Raw genomic sequence first — 20,118 nt, forward strand, 5'->3', positions numbered from 1 at the left:
GCAGCAATAAATTAGTATTTGACTCCAACTCCTAATTTATCCCCATCTAAGTTATGCTTTACCAAGGCCCCTTAATTCCTCATCCATTGCCTCAACATAAAGCATTTTTCAATCCTATTCACTAGTTATGAAGTAGGAATCTTGGCTGACTTTTCCCCTTCTTAAACAAAACCAGATTTGTTTTGACTCTCTCAGCTCAAAAAATTGTTGGTAGGTGTCTTACGGTGGCTCAATTTCACTGAAGGCACACAGTTAGCTTTTTTTAAGGAAACCTAGAACAAACATCTGATGTGTTACACTAATCAGAGAATGAATGAATCTTCCATGGTTTCCAAAGCTTGTGGGGGGATGGGGGGTCAGGTGGGTGAAAATCAAATCACTAATATATCCATTTCTTATTCCAAAACCACAAATATTCAAAATGATAGTGTTAGCAAATTGTAAACCAATGGCAGATTTGGTGAGCTGGTTTTCATTGAAGTAGAAAAAAAATTATGAATGGAGATCTTCAAGAGTATATCAATTAAAACAATTTTTAAATATTTTCATTGGTCAGCAAAACTGTAATGGAAACACAGCTTTAGAACAATGAATCAGAAGATTATTAACCTGAAGGTTGGAGTTGCAAACTAGCTCTAGTCTACATTGCAAAAGAAAATTTTTTTATAGACATTTGTAAAAAGAGCTGAAAAACAGAACAGACCAGGGTTTTGCGGAACCCTAGGATTCTGCAAGAGGTCGCTAGGGGTTACATAAGAGATCCTGATATAAAAAATTAACGTAATTTTTGAACTTCACGCAACACACAATGCCAGCATTCATACCGGTCGGCAGTGACTGAGCAGCCCCATTGGCAATCTTGTTAAAGGTCTCTCACCCCAGTATGGCAATGCACAGAGGGACTGTGTTTATTTGGTTGAGTCCATTCTCAGTTTTTGACGCGAGGTAGTGAAGGCCACTGATAATTGGTGGGCGCTGTATTACACAGAGGGGAGGACGGTAGGCTGATGAGCTTGAAGAGCATTTTCCATGCATTGAATGGACTCACCCAACTTGGGCTGTAATGTTAGCCTCTTCCTCCTGAATTAACTCCCTCCAACTTCCCCTTATGCATCGCTGACTGACGTATGGGACCAAACTCACTCTACCTCTGTAGTAGAAAATTGGAGGAATTTTTATGTGCTGTGACTCAGCTGCTTTGCTTTTGTTGTAAATGTTGCAAAACATGGATTGTGTAGGTTAGAAGTGAATTTTATTGTGAAGTTTTCATATTTTTGCCATTCTTTTTTATATTTCATTAACCTGTGTGCTTTACCGACATTTCTGACAGTCCTATGGCAATTTCTGAAGAGGTGGTGTGAGATGGAAGAGGAAGATTCTAGGCTTAGGGCTACAGACAATTATGAAGAATTACTGAGTCATTGCACTGCACTAGTACAACAGACACAAAAAATAGTCCCTATTTACAATGAAAGCTAATTATCAATGAGTTTGACATGGACTGATGATCCAAGTTGTCCTATTTCAATGTGCCTAGTCTGTGCAACATTTTGCTGCAAGTTTTCAACTTCTTACATGTGTGAGCAAGTTTTTTTTTGTTTAACAAGCATCAAGGGTAAGGATAGAAATCGTCTCATTTCAGCTGAAGGTAGAATCTGTGTGTGCTTATCTCAAGTTCGACCCAGAATTGGGTATTTGTGCAGCAAAAAAAAAAGCACAGATTTCATATGCAAGACCTATATTTGAACCTGACCATGTCACAATAAGAAAATACTTTTTCAAAGTGTTGTATAAAATTGTACCTTAGGCTACATTCTTATTAATATTGCTTTGGCTTATGGTATTTAGTAACTTTACTATTCAACATCGCCAATAAATTTTCATGTTGTAAATAGTATTAAAATCAATTCACATTATTTAAATTAAATCTACCAAGCCCACCTTTAGAAAAATTAAATCCCATTCTGTCTTAAGCCAGTTGTTTAATGATAATTTATTATATTTGCTTTATATGAGTTTTTAAAATTTATGAAAGGAAAAAAGATTAATTGCAAGAAAGGCGAGCTAAGTTTAACTACCTGTTTTTTTCAAGAAAGGTTGCCTAAAAATTCATTTTCTACTCAAAAGAGCATTGACAATCATTTTTGGTTTATTATATCTACAACTTACTGATCATGCTAACGTACTATGAGTTCTAGATATAATAATGTTTATGCAGGGTTCTCTGAGACCTGAAAATTACTTCAGTGGTACTTCCAGGGCAAAAAGTTTGAGAAAGGCTGGATTAGACTATGTGACCAAGGGGAAAAAAAGGCCCTCCAATTTAACAGCAAGATGGTACTAGTGAGACCTAATGACATTTTACAGGTAGCAAACAAAATTAGAAACTATTCTATTAACTATACTTTCTCTGGACTATGATCACTGCAATCTACAGCCTGTAATTTCTCTTTGGGAGCTGAGGTTTTGAACTCTGTACAGCTGGATATTTTTGCAAGTATCCTGATAAATTCAGAAAAGTAGAATCTCAAGCACGCAGTTACAACCACAGCTGCATTGTTGGAGTGGACTTGGGGCTGGACTGAAACTCTGGGCTACATTGAAGCAGCAGTGCCTGAGCCGGAGAGCGGAAACCAACTGAAGTAAGGCCAATTTAAGCACTGAGCCAGATTAAAAGATCAAGTTGTCGGGTCAAATGCAAAAGATAAATCAATCCTCAGCTCACTACTCCAAGAGGCTTTGCTCGTCTCAGTGTTGAACTGGCTCCATGGCTGTGACCAGCAGCTATTGGACTCCTGGATTGGTTACAGCACTGAACTAACTCCATGGCTGTGGACTCACTTTCAGGTACTCTGCGGTTCATGTTCTGTGTGTTATTTGTATAGCATTTTTATTGTTTGCACAATTTGTTGGGTTTTTTCCATACATTACGTATTCGACAGTCTTTGTTGTGGATTTTTTAAGTGGGTTCGATGGTCTTTGATTTGCAGCAGCCTGCAAGAAGACAAATCTCAAGGTAGACATACTTGATAATAAATGTACTTCGAACTTAGTAGGAACAATAACCTATTTATCCTACAAAGATTCATTATACATCTGAAAGATTCATTTTTAGCTTTTACTCCCGGGTCTACAGCATGAGATTTCTCTCATTATTTAAAGCTACCTTGTCTGAAAACAAGCAACACTAATTCAAAATATTAAATTATTCAAAACTATCTTGTCATTTTTCGTAACATACCATGTCACACTTACACATTAGTCCCGAAGTGAATACTGTGGCTTCATTTCCTAAAATGACTAATATTTTAAACTTGAGTCATGACAAAGGGTCTCAGCCTGAAACGTCGACTGTACTTCTTCCTATAGATGCTGCCTGGCCTGCTGTGTTCCACCAGCACTGTGTGCGCGTTGTTTGAATTTCCAGCATCTGCAGATTTCCTCATGTTAAAATTTCAAATTCATAGTTTTGTTTTTGAATGGTTTTACCCCTCAAGTCAGTTTGGATCCTCCAAAATGGGAAATGTCTCTCATCAGCATAATTTGCATCCCCCAAACCTTTGGTTTCTCAGATCTTAAGCTCTTTTGTATACAATTAGTTACACAACAATAACAGAAACATTGCCTGCAGTCTCTTAATAATCATACTTCGTAATTTCCCCTAATTTCACTTCAGAATTCTGTTTTATTAACCATTTCTGCAGTCAAACTCTTGCTGTACTTCCTAATCTACCATCCATCAGCTCTGAATCCCTCTAATTAAACTTTTAATTGCGTTTCTACTTTCAAAACACTGCGTAAATTCTGGCTTTTCAGAACTCCTCTATAAATCCCTTCACAATTCCTATAAGCAAATAATTAGACATTGCAGTTTAAATTATACATTATTTTTTGTAGAAGTTCATAAAAGTGAAATGTTTCATTACCATACTTGAATTGAATTGACCTGACTTTATTTCTAACACCCTTCACAAACATGATCAGTAAAAATCTTATTATGTAGAACACAGAAATTTACAGCACATTACAGGCCCTTTGGCCCACAATGTTGCGCCGACCATGTAACCTAGAGACTGCCTGTAATTTTCCTAGTGCTTCGCCCTCTATATTTCTAAGCTCCATGTACTTATTTAAGAGGCTCTTTAAATGACCCTATTGTATCCGCTTCCACCACCACTGCTGGCAGTGCATTCCACGCCCCCACCACTCTCTGTGTGAAAAACTTACCCCTGACATCCCCTTGGTACCCATTTCCAACTATGCCCCCTTGTGTTAGCCATTTCAGCCCTGGGAAAAAGCCTCTGGCCATCCACACAATCTTATACACCTCTAGCAGGTCACCTCTCATCCTCTGTTGCTCCAAGGAGAAAAAGCCAAGTACATTCAACTTATTCTCACAAGGTACTCCCTCCAATCCAGGCAACATCCTTGTAAATCTCTCTGCATTCTCTCTACAGTATCCACATCCTTCCTGCAGTGAGTGACCAGAACTGAACACAGTGCTCCATCTGGGATCTTTTATATCTTATATAGCTGTAAAATTACCTCACAGCTCTTGAATTCAATCCCACGGTTGATGAATGCCAACATACCATATGCCTTCTTAACCACACAGTCAAACAGCGCAGCAGCTTTGAATGTCCTAGCAACATGGTCTCCCAAGAGCTCTCAGATCCTCCACACTGCCAAGAGTCTTACCATATATATTTATATTCTGTCTTGGACCTACCAAAATGAACCACTTCTCACTTAACTGGGTTGAACTCCATCTGCCACTTATCAGCCCAGTTCTGCATCCTATCAATGTCCCGCTGAACCTCTGACAACCCTCTAGCCTGTCTACAACACCCCAAACCTTTGTGTCATCAGCAAACTTACTAACCCACACTTCTACTTCCTCATCCAAGTCATTTATAAAAATCACAAAGAGGAGGGGTCCCAGAACAGATCCCTGTGGAACCCCACTGGTCACTGACCTCCATGCAGAATATGAACCATCTACAACCACCTTTTGCTTTCTGTGGGCAAGTCAATTCTAGATCCACAAAGCAAGGTCTCCTTGGATCCCAGGCCTCCTTACTTTCTGAAGGAGCCTTGCATGGGGAACCTCATCAAATCCATATACACTACATCCACTGCTTACCTTCATCACTGTGTCTTGTTACATCCTCATTCAATCAGGCTCGTAAGGCACGACCTGCTCTGGATAAAGCTGTACTGACTACCCCTAATCAGATTACTTCCTTCCAAATGGTCATAAATCCTGCTTCTCAGGATCTTTTCCAACTTGCAAACCACTGAAGTCAGACTCACTGGTCTATAATTTCCTGGGTTATCTCTACTCCCTTTCTTGAACAAGTGAACAACATCTGTAACCCTCCAACCCTCCGGTACTGCTCCCATCCCTACTGATGACACAAAAATCATCACAAGAGGCTCAGCAATCTCCTCCCTCACTTCCCAGAGTAGCCGGGGTATATCTCATCCAGTCCCGGTGACTTACCTCACTTAATGCTTTTCCAAAGCTCGATCATGACCTCTTTGTATCTATGCTCAAGCATTTCAGTCCTCTGAAAGTCATCCCCACAATTACCAGGGTCTTTTTCCCTGGTGAATACTGAAACAAAGTATTCATTAAGTACCTCCGCTACCTCCTCCGACTCCATGCACGTGTTTCCACTATCACACCTGATTGTTCCGGTTCTCACATGGCTCATCCTCTTGCTCTTCACATACTTGGAGAATGCCTTGGGGTTTTCTTTAATTCTGCTCACTAAGGCCTTCTCATGGCCTCTTCTGGCTCTCCTAATTCCAATCTTAAGCTTCTTCTGAGCAACCTTGTAATTTTTCTAGAGCTTTTTTCTTAGTTTCTTGAACCTTTCATAAGCTTTTCTTTTCTTCTTAACTCGATTTTCTACATACTTTGTACACCATGGTCATTTAACTCTACCATTCTTTCCCTGCCTCTGGAACATGCCTATGCAGAACTCCATCCAAATATTCCCTGGACATTTGCAATATTTCCGCTGTGCATTTCCCTGAGAACATTTGCTCCCAATTTATGCTCACAAGTTCCTGCCTGATAACATTTCCCCCTACCCCAATTAAATGTTTTCCCAAATTGTCTGCTCCTATCCCTCTTCAGCACTATGGTGAAGAAGAGTTGTGGTCACTACCTCCAAAATGCTGTCCCACCAAGAGATCCAACATCTGATCACTTTCATTTCCCAATACCAGATCAAGTACAGCCTCTCCTCTAGTTATTGCCTCTACATATTGCGTCAGGAAACCTTCCTGATGACACCTAACAAACTCCACTCCATCTGAATCCCTTCCGCTAAGGAGATGCCAATCAATATTAGGGAAGTTAAAATCTCCCATCACAACAACCCTATCATTATTGCACTGTTCCAGAATCTGCCTCCCTATCTGATCCTCGATATCTTTGCTACATCCACTAGTTATTGCCCCATTCCGGTTTCTGACTTCCACCCACACTGACTCAGTAGACCATCCCTCCACGACTTCCTCCTTTTTTGCAGCCATGACACTATCCCTAATAAGCATTACCATGTCCCCACCTCTTTTGCCACTCTCTGTTCTTTTTGAAACATCTAAAGCCTGGCACACCCAGCAGCCTTTCCTGTTCATGAGACATCCAAGTCTCTGCAATGGCCACAACATCACAGTTGTACTTTCATCTGCCTTGTTTATGATACTCCTTGCATTAAAATAGACACATTTCAAACCATCAGGCTGAATACATCTTTGCTCTAACATCGGCCTATCCTTCCTCACAAACTCCCTACAAGCTGTCTCTACATGTGCTCCAACCTCCCCAATCCTCTGCCTCTTCACTTTGGTTCCCACCCCCCCCTGCAAATTTAGTTTAAACCCTCCCCAATAGAATTAGCAAACCTCCCCGCCAGGATATTGGCCCCCCTCAGATTCAAGTGCAACCCATCTTTTTTCTACAGGTCACACCTGCCCCAGAAGAGGTCACAATGATCAAAAAATCTGAATCCCTTCCCCTTGCTCTTGCTTCTCAGCTTCCTTCCTAACTCCCAATATTCTGCTTACAAGACCTCCACCCTTTTTCTACCAATGTCGTTGGTACCAATATGTACCATGACCTCTGGCTGCTCACCCTCCCATTTCAGGATATTGTGGAAAGCTCAGGAACTGTCCACAAGAAAGAAAGTGAGTCCAAGGACAGAAGATTGGTTTCTGTGATGTGCTGGGCTGTGTTCATGATCTTCTGCAGCTTCTTCCAGTCTTGGACAGGACAGCTTCCATACCAGGTTGTGATGCACCCTAAAAGAATGCTTTCAACAGCCACTGTTGCTTCACCTAGGTAGGTCATCCCCCTAACAGCTTTCAAAATGGAGTGCTTATTATTAAGGGGGACAGCCACAGGGGTGCCCTCCACTATTCGACACCCTCCTGATGGTCACCTACTTATCTGTCTCCTGTGACCCCGGGGTGATTAACTCAGTTTCTAAGGAGCTGCAGCTCAATGCACCTGGTGTAGATGTGGTCATCAGGGAGGCTAGAAGTCTCCCGGACATCCCACATCTGACATCCAGAACAGAAAACTGGTCTCACAGTCGTATTTATTATTCTTATGCGCTGAGCCCTGTGAAGCGCTTTTTTTTTTTTAAAAAACTCTTCTTCCCAACCTGTACAAAGCGCTCTCTCTCTTCATATTGATTGATCCGTTGCTAATGCACCGAGCCCCATGAAATGCTTCTTTTTTAAACTTTTCTCCCCAACCTGTGCGAAGCTCCCTCTCTCTCTCTCTTCATTAAGTCTCTGTCTGAATATGTAATGTGCAAATTATAGTAATTTTAATAAATAGTATGTACATTAAGATATACAACAGATCAGTCAATATAGCTTAGAAACACTATTGTGTCAGTATAATTTAATCAGTCTGATGGCCTGGTAGAAGATGTCTGGGAGCCTGTTGGTCCTGGCTTTATTGCTACGGTACTGTTTCCTGGATGGTAGCAGTTGGAACAGTTTGTGGTTGGGGTGACTTGGGTCCCCAATGATCCTTCTGCCCTTTTTTATGCAACTGTCACTGCAAATGTCCTGAATACTGGAAAGTTCACATCCAGATGCACTGGGCTGTGCACACCACTCTCTGAAGAGCCCTAGGATTGAGGGAAGTACAATCCCCATACCAGGCAGTGATGCAGCCAGTCAGGATGCTCTCAATTATGCCCCTGTAGAAAGTTCTTAGGATCTGGGGACTCATACCAAACTTCTTCAACCGTCTGAGGTGAAAGAGGCACTGTTGTGAAATCCTTGGTAACGTGTATACCGAAGAACTTGAACTTGTCAATAGGGGCCTATCTCCATTCCTTCTGTAGTCCACAACCAGCTCATTTGTTTTTTTCAACATTGAGGGAATGACGGTTTTGACACCACTGTGTCAGGGTGATGATGACTTCTCTGTAGATTGCCTCATTATTATTTGAGACAAAGCCAATCAGTGTAGTATCATCTGCAAATGTAATTGGCAGATTGGAGCTGCGGGTGGCAACACAATCATGGGTATACAGAGAGTAAAGGAGGAGGCTTACGACACAGCCCACTGTGAGCCTTCTGTGATGAGTGTCACCAAGCGGCAGAGATGAGGGAGCCCATTCCAACCTGCCAGTGATCTGACAGGAAGCCCAGAATCCGCCTGCACAAGGCAGGGTGAAGGCTGAGGTCTCTGAGCTTCTTGTCAAGCCTGGAGGGAATGATGTTGAATGCTGAACTGTAGTCTAAGAACAGCATTCTCACATAAGCATTCCTCCTCTCCAGCTGTGTGAAGACGATGTGTTGAGCTGTGGCTCTTGCATCATCCGTTGATCAGTTGCATTGGTAGGTGAATTGTTGGGGGCTCAGTGTGGGTGGTAGCATGCTGCAGATATAGTCCTTGACCAGCTTCCCAAAGCATTTGCTTATTATTGAGGTGAGTGCAACAGAACGCCAGACACTTAGTCATGTTATCTTGGTCTTTTTAGGTATAGGGTGGTGATGGATGTTTTGAAGCAGGAGGGCACTCTGCCCTGGGACAGGGAGAGATTAAAAATGTCTGCAAACACAGCAGCTAGTTGTGCTGTGCACTACCAACATCAAACAATGTATAACTTTTTTTGCAACTAGTTGAGGAATGAATATTTGTTGAGAAACCAGAAGCCTCCTCCTAATAACTTTTATTACAAGTGTTTCTGTTGTGTACTTAATATTTCAGTAATATTTAAATAACATTGTAAATGTAATGTTTGATTAAGCATTTATTGTTTAAATAATGCATTATGGATTATATGTAAAAATGTGTGAATTGCAAATATCATAACGCTACTACATCATATGCATGTGCCTCACTTAAGTAGAAACAAAGTTACTCGTGTTCCTGGCTCCCTCTTTTTCCATTCAATTAATGTAATATTTTGAAGTTACAAATCATAAGTTTGAAACTCACTGTTATATTATTCTATTTAAAACAATTCAGTTGTCTATAAAACACATTATTCACTTAACTAAGTTTGTGTAAGATGCAACTGCTGTCAAAACCATATTTCTGCCCACAAACCTGTTCCTAGTTATTCAATTGCTAGGAATCAAATACAGTTTACACAGATTCCTATGCCACTGTAAACACTAACTTAAAGAAGTGATTCTAATTCTGGACAAAGTTTCTTTTCATTCTTTGATCACAGAGCATACTTTTCTGTACATTCTCAAAAATCAGAGAGCACTGACAAGAAGCACTTTTTTCCAAACAAATGGCAGTGACATTCATGGAATACAATCAAATTCAAAATTTCACAGTTGCATTCAAATTTTCTTAATAAAGAATATTAAAAAATTACTGAACCAAGTGACTGGGATTAAAATAAAATTGGATCAAAGTCTGTCTCAGTGGTAAAGCATACTTGAAGGGATAAATAGTCTAACTTTTATTCTTAACTGCTGCACGCCAAAATAAATGAATTTCTGCACTACCGTTGAGAATAATTGCAATGGCAATGCCCATCAAAGAAAGCATCACATTTACAAGTCAATCAAATCAATCATCATCTTCTGAAAAACAGAATAAAGCTGGCAATCACTCGGTCAATGAAGAGATAAACATAGGTCTAATAAGTACCCTTCAAAAATAAAATATAGATGCCTTTAGCATACAGAGAACTGCTTCAATTTATTTTGCTAACATTTCTAAATCATAGTACACAAGCATATTTTACAGATTAGAAAGCAACATATAACACCAGTAATGACCCACAAAAAGGGCATAAAATAAATGAAAACTGCAAGATAATAAACATTTTTCATGACAAACTATTTCCTTTCAGATATCTAGTGAATAGGGTACAAGATGTGAATTACACATATTATAATCATTAGTTTTTCCACTTCAGCACCTTTACTGGTTATAAGAAATGTCATTGAGTAATGTCCGCTTATACAGAAAAGATATATTTTCAAAGTACTGTATTTCAACATTCAGGCAAAATAATCTACTACACAACAAGAGCACCTACTAGTCAATAAAGTTAATGATTGTCTGTCATAAATAGAATATACCTTTTTATATATTATGCACATAATGACAGTAATCTTCATTTTACAATTGTAGAAACCTATTCAAAACAATGTTTGCCATTCAGCTTTGGATGATATATTTGAGTAAATACCATGAACTCTGATTTCCGACTTTGCAACATTAACAGATACTGCCATTACCTTCATGGACAACCTTCCTTACTCTATTGTGCAATGCTTAAAACACATGAAGAGCAATACACAGATACATCACTGTATTTGCAGAAATACATTAGCTCTAGTTGAGGAATACCACTGACTTTCTAATTCTGAATCTTGTTTTCACATTCCTCCATAATCTTAACATTCTCTCACAATTTCCTCTCACCCAATAATCATCCTTGATTACAGTATTCTTCCTATTATAACATCCAGCTCATCTCCAAAATTAAATTATTATACCGACAGCTTTGGTGCTATGTAGCTCTTGATTTTCTTCTTTTGGTATAGGCATCCTACTGTCTCAAAAGAGGGTGAGTAGCACATGGGAGAAGTCAGCTCATGGTGGTGCACCTCCTAGAGTGGCTGAAGAGTCCCACTCTGGAGTGAAAGTCTCTTCCACACTGACTGCAGGTGAAGGAAGACAGGCATCTGATTAGAGCAGCCCTCTCCTTTCATTGAGCTCTCTTGGCAGCCAGCTCTTTGATGCGGATATTTACTGCTCTTGGTACACCTATCTGAATTGCCAGACAGGCAGCCCGTTGTCTGCTATGTCTTCCTAGTTGTTCACATTGATGTTGGCTAGTTTCAGATGCCTTTTGCAAACATCCTCTTTTCTAAAAACCTTTGCAAATCTGTAATTTTTTTTCCTCCTAAAACTCACCCTAGGTTTCGGTCAACTAGCTGACCATCTCAACGTCAATTTTCATTTAATAAGGCTTCTGTGATGTACCTTAAGATGTTTCACACAATATTATTTGCAGTATGTAAATGGAAGTCGATGTCCTGTTGAAAAGACATTGATTGGATATGTTCATTTGTTTTCTTACAGAGATTGCACAGACTTGACATCTTCACACAATAACCTTACAATACCTTTAAAAGAGTAAAATTGCAAAATACATTGTTCTTTCAATGTTATTAACTGCAAACATTTACATATCATGTATGTTTCAATAACACTGTATACATGAATTCAAGAAATATATCTGCCAGACAGGGATATTAAGAATTACCGAGCTACTTGGAGGTGGGGGAAGGAGGAAGACCTGCTCTGTCACAATATCATTGTCTCTTCAAACACTATTATAAATTAATTACTTATATATTGCATGTCATTGGACCTTATAATTCTGTGTGATGTCCCAGACCAGGGAAAAGGTGATGGGGGGAAAGAAGTATGATAAGAAGAGTGAAGTGGTGGTTAACCTCAGCTATTTTTAAATTAACAGATTAGAACCCACCAGCAATGCTGAATAGAAACCAGGCTGGGTCTCCCACTGTTTTAACCGCTCCTCGGCTGGCTTCAAAATAGCTGTGTCTTGGCTGGTAGCCTGGGTCAAAGCCTGCAGGACAACTGTGCTAGCACAATTGATATCCATAGAGAACCTGGCAAAAAAAAACACTTTCAAAATATGCAGATTTGGGTTAACCACTAGTTTATGAAAATAAACAAGACTCTGTTCTATTTGACTTTTACAGTTAAAGTAATTTAATAAAGTCAGCTAAACATTTATCCAGATCTTCCTTTTAACATAAGTTCGAAATATTCTCATGCCTACTTTTTCCAATATGCCAATAATTAGACATTATCACCATTGTGAGCAAAACAGCCAATTGGCTCCAGAGCAGTTCCACCCATCATCATACCAGAAGGACAAGTAAAATCATCTCTGCTTCAGGGCAAACAGCCCTTTAAAACAATGGCCAACTATGGGCCACTAAGATGAAAAGCAATCAGTACCAACTCCAGTGTCAGCAAGGTTCAGTTCTATACATAAGTATCTCTACTACTATTTCATATTTAGAAGATCCATCTTCAAACTGCAAAGCTTCTAGCCCACACAGCTTCAAATTCAACATTATTGGATGACATGATAGTGTAACACTATCATGTGGTTTTTGTAACACTAGCTATTACAGTGCCAGTGGCCCAGGTTGAATTCCATCACTGTAATAAGTTTGCACGTTCTTCCCATGACTGTGTAGGTTTCCTCCCAAATTCCAAAGACATTAGGGTTGGTAGGTAAATTAGTCACATGGGCTCACTGGCTGGAAGGGCCTGTTACCATGCTCTCTCTCTAAATAAAAAATAAACAAACTAAATTATTGAACAGCAGCTTAAGTGAACTCACTCCTCAATTAACTTACCTCACTCAAAGCCTGTTTCACAATTATTCACAAATACTCTGATGAACCAATTTTCTCTAATTGTATTGAGCAGACCTGCATGAGAAAGCATAAGGAAATAGAACAAAACTTACAGACCATGTTGGCAAAATAAACAGTAAGCAATCATCTCAAGAATACTTTATTAAGCAGATGCAAATATCCATGAAACTTTAATTCAGCGCAAAAGGGAATGTGAATTATTTGCTCATTATTTGCTTGGATTGTCTGCTTATTAACATTTGAATGCACAGCCTTTGACGAAGTCAACATTGCCGTATTGTAATTAACTTAATTTTTCCACATAGATACTGTTGTTTATAAAATACACAGGAACCACTATCCGATAGCTGGCATTTTTCTATTACTGACAAAGCATTGGCATCTATCCCAAAGAAATTTGTGCACAATTTTTAGTGTGGACTTTGCTTCTCCCAATGTAAGTTACTGTTATCCATCAGGTCCTGGAACCACAGCATTATCAAATAGAACAGGACAGCACAGCACAGGAACAGGCCCTTCAGCCCACAATGTTGAGCCTAACCAAACACCCAACTAAACTTACCCATTCTACTTATGCATGGTCCATACCCATCATTCTCTGCGTATTCATGTGCCTATCTAAGGGCCTCTTAACTGTCTTGGTCCTCTTTATCTCCACTATCACACTTGGAATTGCATTTGAGACGTCCACCAGTCTCTGTGCTGGGTAAAAGACACCAGATGTCTACTCTATGTCTCTCATAATCTTAGGAACTTCTATCATCTTTTGCCTCAGCATCTACTGCCCCAAAGAAAACCTAACTTTGCATAGCACATGTCATCTAATCCAGACAGCATCCTGGTAAAACTCTTCTGCACCCTCTCCAAAGCCTCCACATCCTTCGTATAAAGGAGCAACCAGAAATAAATGCAACACTGATTTTTCCAAACCGCAATTTTAAATACTTCAACATAACTTCCTGCCTCTTGAGCTCTGTCTTAGCTAATAAAAGCAGAAGCCATATGCCTTCTTAACTACCCTATCAGTCTGCACACACACTTTCATACTATGAATTTAAATCTATAAATCTTTCATTCAAGCAACCAAGCAGATTGAAGATTGTCTACAGACAGCAAGCAAAGAACTAAATTCTTAATATATTTTGTATAGAAAAAAATAAAAATTGGAACACATTCAATTAAAAATTCAATTAATGAACCTTAAGAATAAGTTACTTTTTATTTCAAAATTAGTATGGATATTGATTGACTATTGCAAGTCAAATGCAGTCATTACATTTTAAGTACCAAAGAAACTAGGCAAAAAATAGAGTATAGCTTAATAGTTCTATGAAATCTCCAGAAAGACATGGTCACTTGGACCATGGCAAAGGAAGCTGGGTTTCATGAAACACACCGGGATTATATGGAAGGCCATGGCAAAATGTTCATAAATGATGAGCTGATGGATTTTTAACCAGAGGTCTCAAAAATCAATGACACCTCACTACCATAGAAATGGCCTAACAGTCACATTTTACAAGTCATTCTGTTACATTGAAGATGTATGTTACTTTCTCAAAAGCAGCAATCCCAAAATGAAGTGCATCATTAGAAGTTATATTAAAGTCACGTTACAGCATTTGCCTTTAAAGCACTGATATAGAATGCAGTCCTCAAAGTACAGATTTGCTCCCAAATAACACCAATCATGTTACAAACAACACAAATTATAAAAAATGCATGCTATAACTGAACTACTGCATTTTGTTCTGAGGATCTGTCTTAAAATGGATAATTAGCTAGCTATTCAGATATCCATCAACTTTTTTAAGCCTTGTTCTAACACCCAGAAAGTCAAAGGAAGAATCATCACATAGAACATCTCAGACTTCACTTCCCTCAGATTCACCAGCACCACCATCCAAAATAGCAGTGATAACCCTACCTCTCAGCTCCCCTGCCACCAGTTTCACATACAGTCGGCACTCCTTATCTGTGGGTTCCACATGCACGGATTCAACCAACCACGGATCAGGAAAACCTGGAACTTCTCTCTCCAGCACTTGTTGTTTGATCATGTACAGACTTTTTTTCTTGTCATTATTCCCTAAACAAATAACAACTATTTACATAGTATTTACATTGTATTAGGTATTATAAGTAATTTAGAGATGCTTCAAAGTATACAGGAGGATGTGCATAGCTTACCGCAGATCGGGAATCAGAAAAAAACAGAAGTTATCTAAGTCAGAACAGGTACATCTGGTATTATTTAGCATTAGTTAGTCAAAAGTTTGTCTTGTTATATAGTACAGATTTTACCTTTCTATGCATATAAAACTCTCAAGAAACTCTCAATAATTAAACTACTGCATTATTTAGTAATAATTGTAGCTTTCATCGGGGCAGGGCCTTTGCATGCTTCATTATTCTCACTTTATCCTTTAAAATTGTTACATTTGTTGACCGACTATAGCCTAACGCTTTTCCAATGACCGATGGTGTTTCATCTCTTTCCGATTGCTTTATTATTTCCACTTTATTTTCAATCGTGATTGTTCTCCAGAACAGAAACACTGTGGGTGATGGGTCCCAAGCTCTGCTGGGTCCTAAAGTCCGCTGCACTGAGACAGGTTAAATAAGGTCTGGAAGTCCGCCAGGTCCTAAAGTCCATCGACATGACCATCCGCGTTTTTTGGTATCCACGGGTGGTCCCGGAACCAATCCCCTGCCAATAAGGAGGGCTGACTGTACAAAGTGAAGACTACTCCGCTCCAAGCCCTTCTACCATTCAATAACATTATGACTGACATGGTTGCAAACTCAAGCTCTGTATTCCCACGTACCCAATCCCCTCCACACATACCTTCTCCACCTGACCTCTCACCACCTTGCTTCTCAAGAACCCACCACAAAGGTTCAGCTTCCAGGTGCCTTTGAATATGAGAACTTCAAAACTACACAAGCATAAATGGAAATTTTCATCTCAGAATCAGGTTTATTATTATTAATATATGTTGCAAAATTTGTTATTTTGTAGCAACAGTATAGTGCAATGCAAGATATAAAAATTACTTCAAGTTACAAATAAATCAATCTATGAATAATGCAAAAGAGGAATCGCATTTTAGTGTCAAAGACCATTCAGAAACCTACAAAACCCAGCATGGACCCGGGAGGGGGGACTGCCACATAGCCCACACTGAGAAACACTGGCTTAGATTACTATCAGGAGCCCAAAAATCCACAAGTAATGTCTTAGTAACAGCTTCTTCACCTCTGTTATCGATTTCTGAATTGTCCATGAACACCACCTCACATATTCCTCTTTTGCATCATTCATTTTTTTGTTGTAACTTATAGTAATTTGTTATGCATGCACTGAACTGCTACCACAAAACAACAAATTTCATGACAAATATCAGTGATAATAAACACGTTTCTGAATTTTTTTTAAACACCAGGACTCTCCTATGTTACTGATCTCAACTCAGAAAGGTTTTCTAATGAACACAAAAACATCTAGGTTAATTCGTAATTGGTTTAATACCATATGTATGTGGATAGAGTGGAAAACTTTGTTTTGCACATCATTCATACCGATCATTTCAAAATACAAGTGCATTGAGACTGTACAAAGGGAAGAACAGTAACAGAATTGAGAATATGTTACAGAGAAAATGCAGTGCCAGTAGAAAATAAAGTGAAAGGGCCAGGATGAGGTAGATGAGAAAACAAAGGCTTGTAGCGGTGTGCTACACGCAGCGCTAAAATTAAGACACGGAGTCGGTAACTACAGTCGAAGGAAAAAAACTTTATTCGAAAACTTCAGCCTCACTTTTAAGCCTCCCTCAACCGACCCCCCATGGCGCAGAGGCTCCAAAGCTCTGTGCTCGCAAACCCCCGTAGGCTATCTAATTGTGAGTCGGTTCAGATGCGCCAGGAAATGGGTCGCCACAGGCTCAAGTTTATCATAGCGGGCAAACTGAGTCTCCAAACACTTAGGGAAACCTGCTCTTTTAAACTTCATCAGCTAGTGCAGGAAAAATGAATCCACTCATTTAAATGAAACGCATTTGTGAAGAGAAGTACAAGACAATTACAGTACATTCTTGGAATTAAATGTGCTTTTCTATTTTTGATTGAAAGATGAAATATAAAAAAAGTTTTAAAATTGTAATTTATAATTGCACCTGAATTCTCCATAAAGGCCATTCAAAAACATACATTGAGCCCAGCAGTTCTTAGTCAAAATATCTGAAATATAGTATCACGAAATAACAGTTTTTAGCTACTTCTGAGGTGAAGCTTTTTTCTACACCACATAAGTGGCAAGGCTTTCCCAACTTGCATTGAAACAGCATAATGTTTCATATGAAATATCTATCAGTGGCAACTGTGAACGACTTGGCTGACAGCAACGCTGGCCCAATGACTTTTAATTCAGTAGACTATAAACATTTTGTTATAACAGTGGCTGTTTAATCTCTGCTGCCCTCTGCTGAAAAGCAGCAGAGTAACTATAACAGTGGCAAAACTACAAAATAACACTTGTAATTAACAAACACAAGGAAAACTGACGGTCTCAGCCCGAAACGTCAACAGTGCTTCTCCTTATAGATGCTGCCTGACCTGCTGTGTTCCACCAGCATTTTGTGTGTGTTACTTGTAATTAACGAACTGATTTCTTACTGATGAACAAATTGAACTACATTATTACTGAATCTTCAAGGAAGTTACAGTTGCAAATTAAGATTTCACAACTGAGCAAATGTACACAAAAGTAGTTTTATTAAACTCCTAATATATAAAATGGCAATGATGAGAAATTATAAATTCATGGAGTCAGGAAACTTACACAAAGATGGATTTGCTCTGAAGAAATTTTATTCCTAATTCATATATTCCATGAGGCTATAAATGATAGTTGTGACATTGGAGTAACATGCAAATTAGAACTCAGATTCTAATTACAGAATGGGCAATCAATTCGTCAGAGGGATTCTGAGGGCTTCCAATCCATGGATGTGGGGATTTCAAGTCAAGTTTATTGTCATTTCAACCATAAACTGCTGGTACAGTACACAGTAAAAATGAAACATTCCTCCAGGACCCTGGTGCTACATGAAACAACACAAAACTACACTGGACTATGTGAGACAGCACAAGGCTACACTAGACTATGTAAAACATAAAAACTGCACTAGACTACAGACCTGCACAGGACTACATAAAGTGCACAAAACAGTGCAGGGCAGTACAATAATTAATAAACAAGACAATAGGCACAGTAGAGGACAAATTACAATATAATAATAAATGATGTAGATGTCAGTCTAGACTCTGGGTATTGAGGAGTCTGATGACTTGGGGGAAGAAACTGTTACATAGTTTGGTCGTGAGAGCCCAAATGCTTTGTTACCTTTTTTTTATTAGTTTTTCAAAACATTTTACAAATTAAAAACCCCAAATCCCAATGAGGAACATTAAAAACAGTGCAAAATTAAGCATACAATAACAATATGCTACAAAGGAAGAGAATTTAACAAAAAAAAAGCACCTAAATTAAAGACAAGTAAGCTTAGTGTCCTCCCCAAGCCCCACAACACAAGAAAAAACAACAGCAACTCCAGACCAACCACAACACAGAGTGGACTAACGCTAGTGTAGAATCGAGATAGTTTAGATTTAGACATATGGGCTCTATGAACAATCTTAAACTGTAAAAGGCAGTGGCGAGCACAAAGAGAGGTTGAGTTAACCGATTTGAAAACTGAATCCCAGCTCTCCTCAGATAAGGAGATATTTAAATCCTGCTCCCAGGCCATTTTGATTTTATCCATGGGGGCCCGTCGTAAGGCTGCTAGTTTATCTCGGATGATTGATATTAAGCCTTTACCTAGTGGATTCATGGAAAGAAATAGTTCCATAGCATTTTTCGCAGGCATTTCAGGAAAGTTAGGAATTAAAGGAGCAATAAAGTGTCGGATTTGGAGATATCTGAAAAAATGAGCATTGGGCAGATTAAACTTAACAGAGAGCTGCTGAAAAGAAGCGGCAATTATCAATGAAAAGATCTTCAAAATGTCTAATGCCCTTCCTATACCAAACCTGGAATGCTGAATCGTATGTAGTAGGTAAAAAAAAGGTGATTATGAGCAATAGGGCTGGAAACGGAAAACCCCTGGAAACCATAGCATTTCCTGATCTGAGCCCATATACGCAAAGTGTGTCTAACAAGAGGATTAGCTATTGATCTGGGCAGACTACTAGGGAGTGCAGAGCCAAGAAGTGCAGAGATAGATAATTCTTTAGTGGAGCTCAGCTCCAACGCCACCCAGTTAGGGCACTCAGGTTGGCCATGGAAGAAAGACCAGAAGGTAGCACAACGTATATTAGCTGCCCAATAATATAAACGAAAGTTAGGTAAAGCCATTCCACCCTCTTTTTTAGGTTTTTGGAGATGGATTTTATTAATTCTAGAGCGCTTATTCTGCCACAGATATGACAAAATAATAGAGTCTAAGGAATCAAAAAAAGATTTAGGAATAACAATTGGGATAGATTGAAATAGGTATAAAAATTTAGGGAGGACATATATTTTAACAACATTAATACGACCTACCAAAGACATAGATAGAGGTGACCATTGTACCAGACTCTGTTTTATAGCATATGAAAGATTGGCAAAGTTTTCACGAAAGAGATCTTTAAACCTCCTTGTAACTGTAATTCCAAGATAAGTAAATTGATTATGGACTACTTTAAAAGGGAAATCATGAAATGTTAGTTCTTGTGCTTCTTTATTAATTGGGAGAAGTTCACTCTTATGTAAATTAAGTTTATAACCAGAGATCTGGCTAAACTGGTCAAGAAGTGAAAACATTAAAGGTAAGGACGAAGACGGATTTGAGAGAAAGAGTAATAAGTCATCAGTATAGAGAGAAACTTTATGCTCAACACCCCCTCTCCAAATCCCAGTCAATTCAGGGCAGTTTCGAAATGCTATCGCCAGAGGCTCCATAGCCAAATCAAAGAGAAAGGGACTTAAGGGGCATCCCTGGCGGATTAAATACTTTGAGATTAAATACTTGGGATTTCTGAAAGTTGGTTAAAACAGAGGCAGTAGGACACAGGTACAGCAATTGAGTCCAAGAGATGAAACTTTGGCCAAGGTCAAATTTTTCTAAAACTGCAAAAAGG

The 20,118-nt window shown here is 39.0% G+C and overlaps 1 protein-coding gene across 2 annotated transcripts in view; it reads right to left on the minus strand.

Moving 5' to 3' along the window:
* The window catches only part of ipo11 (importin 11), a 414,929-nt gene that overhangs the window by 370,340 nt on the left and 24,471 nt on the right, over positions 1-20,118 (minus strand). For both annotated transcript variants that reach the window (XM_059989330.1, XM_059989331.1), the window contains exons 2-3: positions 12,913-12,987; positions 12,006-12,150 (exon numbers count right to left, since the gene is read on the minus strand). In XM_059989330.1, coding sequence (XP_059845313.1) covers positions 12,006-12,143 — 138 coding nt within the window. In that variant the 5' untranslated portion in view covers positions 12,144-12,150; positions 12,913-12,987. The remainder of the gene's footprint in view (positions 1-12,005; positions 12,151-12,912; positions 12,988-20,118) is intronic.

This window comes from Hypanus sabinus, chromosome 14 (assembly GCF_030144855.1).
Source record: "Hypanus sabinus isolate sHypSab1 chromosome 14, sHypSab1.hap1, whole genome shotgun sequence".
Classification (NCBI taxonomy): domain Eukaryota; kingdom Metazoa; phylum Chordata; class Chondrichthyes; order Myliobatiformes; family Dasyatidae; genus Hypanus; species Hypanus sabinus.